Genomic DNA, 16,049 nt, shown 5'->3' on the forward strand with positions numbered 1-16,049 from the left:
GGCATATGTAAGTCAGTCCTATAGGCAGGTGCCCTTAGACCACTGGTCTTCAACTTTCCTAGTGCTGTGGCCCTTTAATACAGTTCCTCATCTTGTGTTGTCCCCAGCAATAGATATTGCTATGTCATAACTGTAATTCTACTACAGTTAAAAATCACAGTGTAAGCATCTGATAGGTGACCCCTCCCCCAGGGCGGGGGGGGGGGGGGCTAAGACCCACAGATTGAGAACCACTGCTAGAGTCAGAGACACTGGGTAATGGCTTATTTTTTTTTAAACTTCATTTTCTACTCAGGCTGGTTGAGATAGTAAGTGGCAAACCAGAATGTCAACAAAGCAGAAGAACTTAATTTGTTGTTGAGACAGTATCTCTCTTTAGCCCAGACTGACGTGGAACTTGCAGTCCCACGAGCCTCAAAAGAGAGCACCTCCTGCCTGAGTCACAGAAGCTGCGGAGTCACAGATGCTAAGGAACACTCCACCTTTCTCACCCCATTCCGTCTCTACTCCACAACCTTAGGAAAGTTGCTAAACCAATGCCTTACCATGCAGCTTTGACACCATGTAGCCATGTTAGGCTGTGGTCAGATTGTTTATCACTATCCAGTCATGATCAAACACACGTATGCTGGTCCTGGATGTCCCAGGTTTAAGGAGACATCTCCGACTGGGAGAACTCAGATGTTTCCTCATTTACGTTAGGGGATGGGATTTTCTTTTTTCTTTCTTTTTATTAGATATTTTCTTCATTTACATTTCAAATGCTATCCTGAAAGTCCCCTATACCCTCCCCCTGCCCTGCTCCCCAACCCACCCACTCCCACTTCCTGGCCCTGGCATTCCCCTGTAATGGGGCATATGATCTTCGAAAGAACAAGGACCTCTCCTACCATTGTTGGCCGACTAGGCCATCCTCTGCTACGTATGCAACTAGAGACACAATCTCTGGGGGGTACTGGTTAGTTCATATTGTTGATCCCCTATATGGTTGCAGATCCCTTTAGCTCCTTGGGTACTTTCTCTAGCTCCTCCATTGGGGGCCCTGTGTTCCATCCAATAGATGACTGTGAGCATCTACTTCTGTATTTGTCAGGCACTGGCATAGCCTCACAAAAGATAGCTATATCAGGGTCCTGTCAGCAAAATCTTTCTGGCATATGCAGTAGTGTCTGGGTTTGGTGGTTTATTATGGTTTGGGTCCCCAGGTGGGGCAGTCTCTGGATGGCCCTTCCTTCTGTCTCAGCTCCAAACTTTGTCTCTGTAACTCCTTCCATGGGTATTTTGTTCCCCCTTCTAAGAAGGAGCCAAGTATCCACACTTTGGTCTTCCTTCTTCTTGAGTTTTATGTGTTTGCAAATTGTATCTTGGGTATTCTAAGTTTCTGGGCTAATATCTGCTTATCAGTGAGTGCATAAGGGTATTCGATTTTCCTCATCCTCTTCAATCTATGTGACTTTTGTTTTGCGTTTGTTGATAGTTCTCTGTATACATCTCAGAGAAAGGTTTACAGCAGATGGTGGGGATTGAAAATAAAATAGCCCACAGCTAGCACCTGCTGTACCACCCACAACCAGGGTCTCTTCTATTCTCCATTAAGAAAAGAACATTCATTTCTTGCGATCTTCAGCCTCATGGGAGTGTCGAGTTTAGATTTATTTACCTAGCATATTCTGAGCAAACAATAACCATTCAGTTTAAGGCATCCATTACCTGTCTTGCAGAGTAAGAAATTCCTGATTTTTTTTTAAATAATAAAATGTGTGTCTTAGTTCTGTACTGGCTGGGCACAATGGCACACTCTGAAATCCTGAGAGGTTGAGGCAGGAGCATCTTCTGAGTTCAATTCCAGCCTGAGCTATGTAGTCAGCTCCTGTCTTAAAAAACAAAACAAAACAAAACAAAACAAAACAAAACAAAACAAAAAAACTTTACATTCTTAGGATTTAAAAAATAATTTACTCATACCACCCCCTCCTTTAAAAAGCCAAAGAGTATGGCAATGCCAGTTTATGAGTAAACTTTATATTTTAAAGTAGTCTATTTTTTATAGCAATATGTGTACACACACACACACACACACACACACACACACACACACATATATGATTTATTTTTATTTTTATGTATGTGAATATACTGTTTCTTTCCTCAGATACACTAGAAGCAGGAATCAGATCCCATTACAACTTGAACTCACGTGGTTTGCTGGGAATTGAACTTAGGACCTCTGCAAGAGCAGTCAGTTCTCAACCACTGAGCCATCTCTCCAGCCCCCAGTTCATATATTTTTATGAACTTATGTGTTAGTCTCCTTAGTTAGAATATGAATTCTCCAAGGCCAGGGCTATGTGTGGGCCTTGTTTGTCCCTGTGTAGCCAAGTCTGGTAGCAGCATGAGTCATTGAGTACTTGCTCAGTAAAGATGTTCATTGACTGACTGAAAGGATGACTATGTGGGGAAGCTGAAGCACGTCTGTGCTGTTAGAGTTTGTTGCACACTACTCCTGCAGACCTGTATGGTGAGAACCTGCTTCTCCCATAGGTGGGACCTGCCTGGGTTAGAGGCCATAGTTCTGAGGGCAAATGTGCTGCTAGGAGGCACTGAGTGCAAGAGTCACAAGGAAAGCCAAAGATCAGGAGAAAGGTTGACTTGGATGGAGCAGCTGAGAAAGGTTACATCCTGATCCCAAACTGGGCTTGCAGGAAAGGACAGCTTGATGTCACTGTCACCACTAACAACTTTTACATAGGATAATGAAAGTTCCTGACTGGGACCATGGACTGTCTGAAACAAATTTCTTTACTTTATACTTCTTGCCTGTAGATGCAATGTGACCACTTCCTTGAGTCCCACCCCTGTGACTTATCTGCCATGATAGAATGTAACTCTGTGGGCAGAGTAAACTCTTTCTCTCTTACGTCATTTTTACTAAGTGATTTTTTTTGTTTGCTTATTTCTTTTTTTGATTGTTTTTGTATTTTTGAGATAGACTTTCTCTGTGTAGCCCAGGCTGTTCTGGAACTTGCTCTGTAGACCAGGATTGCCTTGAACTCACAGAGATCTGCCAGCCTCTGTCTCCTGAGTGCTGGGATTAAAGGTGTGTGCCATCACACCTGGCTCAAAGTTGTTGTTTAATCCCAGCAACAAGAAAAGAAACTATGATATCATTTTTTTCCCCTGATGAGTTTGTATTTCAGAAACATCTAAGCAATGCCCACCAAGCATATCTTGTCTATCTTTTTTATATCAGCTGATGCCTGTGAGCTCAGAGCAGTGTAGTGCCAGTCTATAGACAATGGTGGCTCCTAGAGAAGGCTGTAAACACTGTTGACACACAGAACAATGTTAGCTATCACTGGACCTAGCCATGTGTGGGCTATGACTGGTAGCCATGGGTGCCAGCATGACTATTATACTCCAGCTGTTATAATTTCTTCCTTTATGTCTGTTTCTCCTGTCTCTATGTTAAGGACAGCATTGTCCTTAACTGAGGACATTGAACTAAGCCAGAGACCTGGGAACCAGGAGGAGGAGGGAGAGGGAAGGTGGGTAGGAGGAAAGGAGGATAGGAGGAGAAGGAAGGAGGAAGAGGAGGAGGGAGAAGAGGCAGAGGAGAAATGGAAGGAGGAGGGGGAGGAGGAGAAGGAGGAAGAGGAAGGGGAGGAGGAAGAGGAAGGGGAGGAGGAAGAGGAAGGGGGAGGAAGAGGAGGAAGAGGAAGGGGTGAGGAGGAGGAGGAGGAGGAGGAGGAGGAGGAAGAGAATCCTTCCCATCTCTCATTTAGTCAGTGCTGAAGTCCAGAGGTTTTCAAGTGTCAGCACCGTGGTGGAGGCCTAGCGGCCTTCTAGCTCTGTACTGTCACTCTTCCACAGGGTGTCAGGGTGCCCTCTGCCTTTTGCTCAATAAATAAGGCATAGTTATCTCATGTTGCTTCTGAGAGCCTGTTTTTGTTTTTTTTTTAAACTAAGCCTTGCCTTTCATCAGATACCCAAGCAACATGTTTTTTTTTTTTCTTTTCAGTAAATGCATCCAAATGTAGATCCCTCTCAGTACCCCAACTGCCTTCCTCATTAGTTCTCATTGACTTACACCCCACCATGGTGATTGCCTTTGATGCATTTCTCAGCAATAGTTTATCTATGTCAAGCAAATACAAGCAGGCACACAGGCATTTACATGGACATAAATGCATATGTAAACATAGATACACACATTTTAGGCTCTTTGTAAGTTAAATCTCCAACTGAACCACCATGAGCTCTCCACAGACTACTTTCTAGTCCAAATTAAACATATATGCCAGTATATACCATTTTCATGTCATCTTTGTTAGATCATACACTCACGGTGTAGGGGAAGGAAGCTTGGTCTCCATGCCTGCCCAGCACAGATTCCTTAGCTCTTGTGAAGATGCTCTGTGTTCTTTCCATATGTATGTTTCAGTGTTCTGCTTGGTTTATGGTGATATGTTAGTGTACTTTCCTTAAAAAAGAGACATTTTATTTTTAATTATGTGTATGTGCGTAAATGTATGTTTATGTGAGTAGAGGTGCCCACAGAGGCAAGAAGAGAGCTTTAGATCCTTTGGAGCTGGACTTCTGTGAGTGACCCAATTTGGGAAGTAAACTTGCATCATCTGCAAAAACTGCAAGCACTCTTAGCTGCTGGGGAGGTGTTTCACCCCCACCCCCATTTTCTTTCTTAAAGGCATTCAGGGAAGATAGGGGCATGAAGCAGTACCTGGGAACTCAATGTACTTTTTAATAGATGCAGAATTAATACATTCAGTGGAATTTGAAGTTCCTTTTCTATCTTTTCCTGATGGAAGTATTATCAGGTTAATTATTTCAATCAAGCACCAAGTCCCTGAGCAATTAGCTCTTACTATGTCACAAGCTCCTTAGGACCCTATATCAGTATTTCCAACACTTGTTAGGGAAACATTTTCTTTTATGGTATCTCCCAGGACCACATCTATAATGCTACATCATTACATTGTCAATGAGATATTTTCTTTTTCTTTTCCTTTTTAAAAAAACATTTTATTAGATATTTTTTCATTTACATTTCAAATACTAGCCCCAAAGCCCCTTATACACCTCCCCCCCACCCCCACCCAGTACCCAACCCACACACTCCCACTTCCTGGCCCTGGTATTCCCCTGTACTGGGGCATATGATCTTTGCAAGACCAAGGGCCTCTCCTCCCATTGATGGCCGACTATGCCATCCCCTGCTACATATGCAACTAGAGACACAGCTCTGGGGGGTACTGGTTAGTTCGTATTGTTGTTCCTCCTATAGGGTTGCAGACCCCTTCAGCTCCTTGGGTACTTTCTCTAGCTCTTTCATTAGGGACCCTGTGTTCCATCCAATAGATGACTGTGAGCATCTACTTCTGTATTTGCCAGGCACTGGCATAACCTCACAAAAGATAGCTATAGCAGGGTCCTGTCAGCAAAATCTTTCTGGCATATGCAATAGTGTCTGGGTTTGGTGGTTGTATATGGGATGAATCCTCATGTGGGGCAGTCTCTGGATGCGCTTTCCTTCTGTCTCAGCTCCAAACTTTGTCTCTGTAACTCCTTCCGTGGGTATTTTGTTCCCAATTCTAAGAAGGAATGAAGAATTCACACTTCGGTCTTCCTTCTTCTTGAGTTTCATGTGTTTTGAAAATTGTATCTTGGATATTCTAAGTTTCTGGGATAATATCCGCTTATCAATGAGTACATATCATCTGTGTTCTTTTGTGATTGCGTTACTTCACTCAGGATGATATCCTCCAGATCCATCCATTTGCCTAAGAATTACATGAATTCATTGTTTTCAATTGCTGAGTAGTATTCCATTGTGTAAATGTACCACATTTTCTGTATCCATTCTTCTGTTGAGGGACATCTGGGTTCTTTCCAGCTTCTGGCTATTATGAATAAGACTTCTATGAACATAGTGGAGCATGTGTCTTTATTACAACTTGGAACATCATCTGGGTATATGCCCAGGAGAGGAATTGCTGGATCTTCCAATGTACTATATACTATGTCCAATTTTCTGAGGAACCGCCAGACTGATTTCCAAAGTGGTTATACAAGCTTGCAATCCCACCAATAATGGAGGAGTGTTCCTCTTTCTCCACATCCTCACCAGCATCTGCTATCACCTGCATTTTTGATCTTAGCCTTTCTGACTGGTGTGAGGTGGAATCTCAGGGTTGTTTTGGTTTGCATTTCCCTGATGATTAAGGATGCTGAACATTTTTTCAGGTGCTTCTCAGCCATTCAGTAGTTCTCAGTTGAGAATTCTTTGTTTAGCTCTGTACACCATTTTTAATAGGTTTGTCTGATTTTCTGGAGTCCATCTTCTTGAGTTCTTTATATATATTGGATATCAGTCCCTTATCTGATTTAGGATTAGTAAAGATCCTTTCCCAATCTGTTGGTGGCCTTTTTGTCTTATTGACAGTATCTTTTGCCTTACAGAAGCTTTGCAATTTTATGAGGTCACATTTTTTGATTCTCAATCTTACAGCAGAAGCCACTGCTGTTCTATTTAGAAATTTTTCCCCTGTGCCCATATCTTAGAGGCTTTTCCCCACTTTCTCCTCTATAAGTTTCAGTGTCTCTGGTTTTATATGAAGTTCCTTGATCCACTTAGACTTGACCATAGTACAAGGAGATAAGAATGGATCAATTTGCATTCTTCTATATGATAACCGCCAGTTGTGCCAGCACCATTTGTTGAAAATACTGTTTTTTTTTTTCCCACTGAATTGTTTTAGCTCCTTTGTCAAAGATCAAAGTGACCATAGGTGTGTGGGTTCATTTCTGGGTCTTCAATTCTATTCCATTGGTCTACCTTTCTGTCGCTCTACCAGTACCATGCAGGGTTTATCACAATTGCTCTATAGTACAGCTTTAGGTCAGGCATGGTGATTCCACCATAGATTCTTTTATCATTGAGAAGAGTTTTTGCTATCCTAGGTTTTTTGTTATTCCAGATGAATTTGCAAATTGCCCTTTATAACTCAGTGACGAATTGAGTTGGAATTTTGATGGTGATTGCATTGAATCTGTAGATTGCTTTTGGCAAGATAGCCATTTTTACTTTATTGATCCTGCCAATCCATGAGCATGGGAGATCTTTCCATCTTTTGAGATCTTCTTTGATTTCTTTCTTCAGAGACTTGAAGTTCTTATCATACGTGTCTTTCACTTCCTTAGGTAGAGTCACACCAACGTATTTTATATTATTGTGACTATTGTGAAAGGTCTTGTTTCCCTAATTTCTTTCTCAGCCTGTTTATCCTTTGTGTAAAGAAAGGCCACTGATTTGTTTAAGTTAATTTTATATCCAGCTTCTGCACTGAAGCTGTTTATCAGGTTTAGGAGTTCTCTGGTGGAATTTTTAGGGTCACTTATATATACAATCATCATCTGCCTATAGTGATATTTTGACTTCTTCCTTTCCAATTTATATCCCCTTGACCTTCTTTTATTGTCAAATTGCTCTGGCTAGGACTTCAAGTAGTATATTGAATAGGTAGGGAGAAAGTGGGCAGCCTTGTCTAGTCCCTGATTTTAGTGGGATTGCTTCCAGGTTCTCATCATTTACTTTGATGTTGGCTACTGGTTTGCTGTAGATTGCTTTTATTATGTTTAGGTATGGGCCTTGAATTCCTGATCTTTCCAAGAATTTTATCATGAATGGGTGTTGGATTTTGTCAAATGCTTTCTCTGCATCTAAAGAGATGATCATGTAGATTTTGTCTTTGAATTTGTTTATATAGTGGATTATGTTGATGGATTTCCATATATTAAACCATCCCTGCATCCCTGGGATGAAGCCTACTTGGTCATGATGGATGATCATTTTGATGTGTTCTTTGATTCCGTTTGTGAGGATTTTATTCAGTATTTTTGCATCGATATTCATAAGGGAAATTGGTCTGAAATTCTCTATCTTTCTTGGGTTTTTATGTGGTTTAGGTATCAGAGTAATTGTGGCTTCATAGAATGAATTGGGTAGAGTACCTTCTGTTTCTATTTTGTGGAATAGTTTGAGGAGAATTGGAATTAGGTCTTCTTTGAAGGTCTGATAGAGCTCTGCATTAAATCCATTTGGTCCTGGGCTTTTTTTGGTTGGGAGACTATTAATGACTGCTTCTATTTCTTTAAAGGGAGCGGGACTGTTTAGATCCTTAATCTAATCCTGATTTAAATTTCTTACCTGTTATCTGTCTAGATATTTGTCCATTTCATCCAGGTTTTCCAGTTTTGTTGCATATAGCCTTTTGTAGAAGGATCTGATGGTGTTTTGGATTTCTTCAGTATCTGTTATTATGTCTCCCTTTTCATTTTTTATTTTGTTAATTAGGATGCTGTCCCTGTGCCCTCTAGTGCGTCTGGCTTAGGGTTTATCTATCTTGTTGATTTTCTCAAAGAACCAGCTCCTGGTTTGGTTGATTGTTTGAATAGTTCTTCCTGTTTCCACTTGGTTGATTTTGCCCCTGAGTTTGATTATTTCCTGCTGTCTACTACTATTGGGTGAATTTGCTTCCTTTTGTTCTACAGCTTTTACGTGTGCTGTCAAGCTCCTAGTGTATACTCTCTCTAGTTTTTTTTTTTTTTTTTTTTTTGAGACAGAGCTATGAGGTTTGCTCTCAGGAATGCTTTCATTGTGTCCCTTAGGTTTGGGTATGTTGTGGCTTCATTTTCATTAAACTCTAAAAAGTCTTTAATTTCTTTCTTTATTTCTTCCTTGACCAAGGTATCATTCAGGAGAGTGTTGTTCAGTTTTTACGTGAATGTTGGCTTTCTATTATTTATGTTGTTATTGAAGATCAGCCTTCGTCCATGGTGATCTGATAGGATTCATGGGACAATTTCAATATTTTTGTATCTGCTGAGTCCTGTTTCGTGACTAAAATTATATGGTCAATTTTGGAGAAGGTACCATGGGGTGCTGAGAAGAAGGTATATCCTTTTGTTTTAGGATAAAATGTTCTGTAGATATCTGTTAAGTCTATTTGTTTCACAACTTCTTTTAGTTTCACTGTGTCTCTGTTTAATTTCGGTTTCTAGGATCTGTCCATTGATGAGAGTGGGGTGGGGTGTTGAAGTCTCCCACTATTATTGGGTGAGGTGCAATGTGTGCTTTGAGCTTTACTAAAGGTTCCTTAATGAATGTGGCTGCCCTTGCATTTGGAGCATAGATATTCAGAATTGAGAGTTCCTCTTGGAGCATTTTACCTTTGATGAGTATGACGTGTCCCTCCTTGTCTTTTTGATAACTTTGGGTTGGAAGTCGATTTTATCCGATATTAGAATGGCTACTCCAGCTTGTTTCTTCAGACCATTTGCTTGGAAAATTGTTTTCCAGCCTTTCACTCTGAGGTAGTGTCTGTCTTTTTCCCTGAGATGGGTTTCCTGTAAGCAGCAGAATGTTGGGTCCTGTTTGTGTAGCCAGTCTGTTAGTCTATGTCTTTTTATTGGGGAATTGAATTTATTGATATTAAGAGATATTAAGGAAAAGTAATTGTTGCTTCCTTTTATTTTAGTTGTTAAAGGTGGCATTCTGTTCTTGTGGCTGTCTTCTTTTTTGTTTGTTGAGGGATTACTTTCTTGCTTTTTCCAGGGCGTGATTTCCATCCTTGTATTGGTTTTTTTCTGTTAATATCCAGCTTCACGGGAACATGTCTGTCCCCTCAAGGAGCTCTTTCTTATTCTATGTTTCCAGGCAGGGGACATGTTTGCCTCCTGGTGCTGGTGTTACCTACCCATCACAGAGTGCAGAGGAGTGGATGGTTTTCCCACCCATCCATGTCTCCACTTTTCTGTCTGCTGGACTCCATTTGGAGATTCAAATACCATGAATCATTGTCTTGAAAGCAAGCTGAGTCCTGCTTTCTCAATCCTCTCCCACCCCACCAGCTCCTGATCCATCCCTACCCTTTCCAGATATAAGTCCTTAGGTAAATTATCTAAACTCAAGAAGAACCAAGTGCACACACCGGGGTTCTCTACCCTCTAGTCTTCCCCAGCATCTGTCTATTCCACCCCCCCGCCCCACCACCTCAGACTTGTAAGAAACAGTTGATACTGAGGTGGGGGCCTTGACTTGGCCTTTTTCCTCAGTGTGAGGGAGTGGTGTGAAAGTGTGAGCAATTAATAAGGTCATCTGGGGTGATCCTTTCCAATAGGCAGGACCAAATGCCCCAAGATGTCAGATGGTTGGTTCTGAGAGCCATCATTTATAACAAAACCTTGTGTTGTTTCCACTACCTCTCAGTATCATCAGGCTGAAGAATAAGCCTTTAACATTTGGGCCTTTGAGGGACACTTGAGCTACAACCTGCCGCAAGAGAGGATGAAATGCAACGAGTAACTGTAAGGGAAAGAGTGGGAATTTGGAGGTGCTTGTCTTGTCTCAGGTTATGTCAGCGAGGCAGATATTTTTATGTATGCCATTTGGGGAAGCACGTGTCTTTGCAGGAAGTTACTTTCAGAAATCCAGAAGTCTGGCTGGGTAAGTGTGAGATTAAGTATTGATATTTCAACAATATTCAATACTACAATCTATGTGTTTCAGAAATTCAGTGTTATCATATGTGGTTCTTCAGCGTGTTCATATTGAGGCTCTAACTGCCATGTAGGCACGTTTGGAGGGGAGCTTGTGAGGATGAGCCTCATGGTCAGATCAGTGCCTTTAATCAAGTGGACAATAGAGGGATTGATTCCTTTCCCTCTGCTCCATAAGAGGACATAGTGAGGAAGGTCTGTCTTTCAGGAAGGAATGAGCACTCACTGGGGAGGTGAACTGGTGGGCACCACACTCATGCACTTTCAAGGCACCAGAGCCTTGAAGAAATAGCCACTGTTTGCTGTTGTCTATGGCATGTTGCTAATGGCATTCAACTTGATTAGCAAACTATTTACTGTGTTGCTCAGACTGCCCCAGGTCTTGCCTCTGTATCTGTGGGACATATTCCGTTCACTATGAATAGATTTGTTTGCTTCTTCTGTTTTGAATAACCTTATAGATTTTCTACATTAGCTCAAGAACCAGCCATTCCTGAAACAAGATCTGATTTTTTTTTTAAATGAAGGAAAAGGACCAAAAGCTCAGGTTTGATGTTTTGTGATGCTGCTGGGCCTTGTGTTTCTGAGCCTCTGCTGACTTGATGTTTCTATGCATTCAGACACCTGCATCTCCATGAAGCTAAACAGAGTTCCTTCTGTAGTCTCCAATCTTTTGGGGATAGACTACCTCTATTAACTTCCCACTGCATAGCTAACCAGGTTTTAGCCACGAATTATTGCCTTTATTCTAATGCACCTGTATAGATGTGGCGGAATGGTTGCTCTGTGCTTTTGTGGAAAACAACTTGATTAGTTCAAGTATCATTTTAATACATATTTCTGCCTGGTTTTTACATTAGTGATTTCAAAGCCTTGTATGCTTGAAACATGTGCATGGCTTCTTGTGCAGGGTTCATAACAGTCTTTAGTCTTCTCTCTTCCACTCATCAGGGTAGGTGTGTGTATGACAGTGTGTGTGTGTGTGTATGTATTTATATGAGTGTGTATGTATGTGTGTATGTGCATATGAATGTGTGTATTTGTATATGTGCAATGTGTGTATGTGTGTATTGTGTGTGTGTATATCTATGTATGTGTGTATGTATATGTATATATGTGCATATGTGTGTATTATGTGTGTATATATGTGCATGTGTTTAAGTATATATGTGTGTATGTATATGTATATGTGTATATTTGCATATGTGTGTATTGTGTGTGTATGTGTATATGTGCATGTGTATGTATGTGTATATGTGTGTACGTATGTGTATATTTTCATATTTGTTTGTATTTGTGTGTGTGTGTGTGTGTGTGTGTGTGTGTGTAATGAGTGCAGTGAAACTTTAGCTGCTGAGCATCACTGCTGTGGAAAAGAAGAGTCCAGTCCTAAGCACAAAGTTTTCAGCATGCATAAATTTCATTTTGTTCACTTAGTTCTATTGAGAAGAAAGTAAATTATTTAAAAACCATCATAATGCCCAGGTCTATCACACTTTGAAATTCACCAAGGTCCAACATTTGTTTCCCTTGTTCAGTGAGTAAATAATAATTACTTGCAATTAGCAGCTTAATTGATAGTATATCAGTAAGGGAGCACTCATGAAAAATTAAAATTGAAAAGGTTTGTCTTTGTTTCTTAATTAGATCAAGCCTAGTCATTTTTCTCTCATTTTGTCTTTACTCTTTATGAAATCACCCTTCTAGAGCACATGTGTGTATTGAGTTGTGTGGCATGTGTGTGTATGTGTGTGTGGTGTGTAGTGTGGTGTGACGTTTTATATGTGGTGTGTGTGTGTGTGTGTGATATGTGGTGTGGTATGATGTGTGTATGTGTGATGTGTAGTGTGACATTTATGTGTGTGTGTGTTTGTGTGTGTGAGTGGTGTAGGCTCTAGTATGTTCAGAAAAATGGTATTCCAGCCCCCCTTCTGATCAAGCTGGTTATAAATTATGCTTATTTGACTTCTGGAATTTTTTAGTGGAATACATGTAGCTCCTTGATATGTACTAAACTCTACACTGCCATCCTGTTCACTTGAACATTTTTATTGTGTATAAAGTACAACATTTACAGTTTCACACACTTAATTAAAGATGTTTTCAGTTTTTCCAAAGATCTCCTATTTTGGTTAAATAACATATACCTTGAGCTCTGTGTGTGGGTTGGGTCTTTAAGCAGCGACAGCACAGGCTCCTCTTGGACCAAGAACAAGCCCAGATTAGAATCCTTGACTTTTTTCTTGTGTCCTACATCTGTCTCTAACAAGGAAATTGTTCTCTCTTTTATTAGACAGTACAGAAAGTACCACATGGGGAAGGAATGAGGGATACTTTACAAAAAAATCTTCATCAGACAGAAGAATCAGGGAAACCACAAGAAAAACCACAGAATCAACTAAGCAGGTCTCACATGGGGCTCAATGATACTGAACGGTCACCCAGGGAGCCTGCATGGGACTGACCTAGGCCCTCTGCATATAGGCAACAGTTTTTTAGCTTGGTGTTCTTGTGGGACTCTTAATAGTGGGGGCAGAGGCTGCTCCTGACTTTTTTCCCCTTTTTTGTGACCCCATTCCTCTTATTTAGATGCTTCAGCCAGCCTTAATAGGAGGGGAGGTGCCTAGTGTTACTGCAACTTGATATACAATGTTTGGTTGATATCCAAGGGAGGCTTATCTTTTTCTGAAGAGAACAGAGTAGGAATGGATGGGAGGGGAAAGAGAGGAGGTGGCAGAGGAACTTGGAGAAGAGGGAGGAGAAACTGCAATCATGATAAAAACAAAAAGAAAAGAAAAAAGAAAAAAAAACTAAATTAAAGAAATCTTTAGCAGAGTTTTTCAAAGATAAGTCATTGGCTTCTGCTGACCCCAGTGGACCCTGAAGCACTCAATACCACAAACACAAACTTTATCTTCAGGTTGTTTCCATCTCATTGGCTGCTTTTATCAAATTATAATCATAACATATGTATGTGTGTGCATTACTCAGAGTTGGGGACACAGGAGAATGAATAACTATAAAAAAGTTAAGATTAAAGATTTCATTAGCTTAGGCTATAAATGCTGATTATATGAGAGAATTAGAGGCAAGTAAGGTTGAGTTTTACTTAAAGGCAGATTAAAGTTAGACAGATTCACAGTAGGCTATAGCAGGTTAAGTCAGAAGTGATCTCAGGGTGTATTGTTAACTTGACTGTGAGGGCCAAGAAGGTTCAGACTCTGAGTATAAGAGATGTTGCTAGAAAATTGTATCATCATGGCTTCACACTTATATCTTTCTTCTTAGAAAAGTCTATCTTAAATTAGGAGTGAGGTAGTGTGTGTGTGTGTGTGTGTGTACATGTGTGTGAGCATATGTGTGTGTTTTCATGTATGTGAACATGTGTTTGTAGTGTTTAACTCCTACAGAAGCATTGCTAGGCTTAATTTTTTATTTCTCTAGTGTGGGTGTGTTATCCTCATATGAAGAAGTTGAAGGTTATTACAAGACAATAAATTATTTTATAGTTATCATCCAAACAATAACCACACACATATTTGCCACCTCATATGTTTGAAAATAGTGATTAGTACGACTTCAGCCATATTTCCCAAATGCTGGTTTCTTTTTGAAGATGAAAAATACTTCAGTAGCCTTTCCCACATAACTCACATTTGTTTGATGGGGCTGCCAAAACAGAATACAGCTGACTGGGTGGGTTAGAAATCTGAAGTTACTATCTCTTGGATAGTACATGTCTTGGTATATCTGCAAGCCTGGTTTCCTCAGAAGCCCCCATCTTTTGTTTGCTACATGTTCAGATGGCTCTTTCTGTTACATTGCTAGTGAGTTTGTTGTTTTGTGTTCAGACAGGGTCTCTAGATAGCCCAGGCTAGCCTAGAACTTGCAATGTATCCATGGTTGTTCTTGAACTCCTAATCTTACTATTTCAGTTTCCTGAGTGTCAGTATTACCAGTGTGCACATTTGACATTTCTTCCTCTTTTTACAATCTTTCTCAACCAGCTTCATTTTAACTCTCTCATCCCTTTATAGACCAAGGAAAGCTAACTTCAATGGGAGTTAGTTCTGACAGGCTATCTCTCAACTTAGTGGCTTCATACAGTTAACTGTCCCTACCCATACATTGTACGCTGGTACATGGGGTTGGTTCCAGATAAGGCTGTGGATCAGTGTTGGCCAGCCCACTAATGCTCTGTCAGTCCATGTGTCACCTCAAGTAAGCTGCCGTGAAGGGGCCAGTGGAGTTAGATGCTTGTCACCCAGGAGACAGGCCTAGGGGCAGTTGCATGGCTGTGTTCACAGTATTTCAAGAGCTGGAAGAGAGAGCAAATACCTTGCAAGTCTTTTCCTGCATCACTTTTGCCAAAGCCATCATTGAGCCAACCTCAGGCACCAGAACTGGAGAGTCTCCTACTTCATAACAGAGGGCAAGCCTGGGATTTTGGAACTTTGTGGTGTCATTGAGGAAGAGGAGAGAAAACACCGAGATAAATAAGCTGTGTTGCCCTTACACATATGCATTACCATGTCTCATATTTTGAGTTCCTAGTTGAACTACGTTCTACGAGGTGAGGAATGTTATTAATAGAGCTACACTCCCCTTCACACTAAAGTAAATGAAAATGCCAAATCTACAACCTCTCTTAAATCCACTTATAGGTTATTGAAGTTGCATGGTAATTTCAAAAGAGATACCCAAGGTAGATACTACCATTTCTCCCAATGGATTTAAAGGTGGTCACCCTCACACCCTACTTATAGCCAGATGGATAGAAAAAGGAAGAGACCACATTCTTATATTTTAAAAATTATAATCCTGCATTTTTATTCATCACAGAATAAAGGCCATCACATGACCTTCAGCAATAAGCATTTATTATTAGACACATAGGCCCAAGGGTCTGCAGACTTTAGGCTATAGATTATGAACTCTTTGGAGAAGTTCTGTACCCAGTACATTGCTCCAGGCAGGCCGTGACGGGCAAAATGACTTTGGACATTTTCTGGTAGTGGACATAAGCTCATTGGGTTACTATTGCTGAGATGAAACACCATGGCCAAAAGTAACTTGAGGGGAAAGAGTTTATTTGACTTACATTTACTGTTCATCATTGAAGGAAGTCAGGACAGGAACTTAGGCAGGCAGGAACCTGGAGGCAGGAGCTGATGCAGAGGCTTGTGGAGGGGAGCTGTTTACTAGATACCTTCCCATGGCTTGCTCAGTCTGCTTTCTTATAGAACACAGGACCATGACCCAGGATGGCACCACCCACCATAAGCTGTGCCTCACATCCATCAGTAATTAAAATATGCCCCGCAGACTTGTGTGCTTGTATATATTTTATGGAGGCAGTTTCTTAGTTGAGGTTCTCTCCTCTCAGATGACTTTAGCTAGTGTCGAGTTGACAGAAAACTATCCAGCACAAACTAACTGCCTGAGTGCTTCTGGATTTTTCTGAGGCCAACACA

At 40.8% G+C, this 16,049-nt stretch overlaps 1 protein-coding gene across 6 annotated transcripts in view; it reads left to right on the forward strand.

Moving 5' to 3' along the window:
- Nek10 (NIMA (never in mitosis gene a)- related kinase 10) overlaps positions 1-16,049 on the forward strand; it is a 208,480-nt gene that overhangs the window by 109,450 nt on the left and 82,981 nt on the right. The window contains exon 1 of one of the 6 annotated variants that reach the window (XM_017316165.1): positions 15,017-15,148. The exons of the other annotated variants lie outside the window; for them this stretch is intronic. Coding sequence (XP_017171654.1) covers positions 15,096-15,148 — 53 coding nt within the window. The 5' untranslated portion in view covers positions 15,017-15,095. Of the gene's footprint in view, positions 1-15,016; positions 15,149-16,049 lie in introns of those variants that run through there. 6 annotated transcript variants of the gene reach the window in all.

The sequence above is a fragment of the Mus musculus genome, chromosome 14 (genome assembly GCF_000001635.26).
Source record: "Mus musculus strain C57BL/6J chromosome 14, GRCm38.p6 C57BL/6J".
NCBI classification, from domain to species: Eukaryota; Metazoa; Chordata; class Mammalia; order Rodentia; family Muridae; genus Mus; species Mus musculus.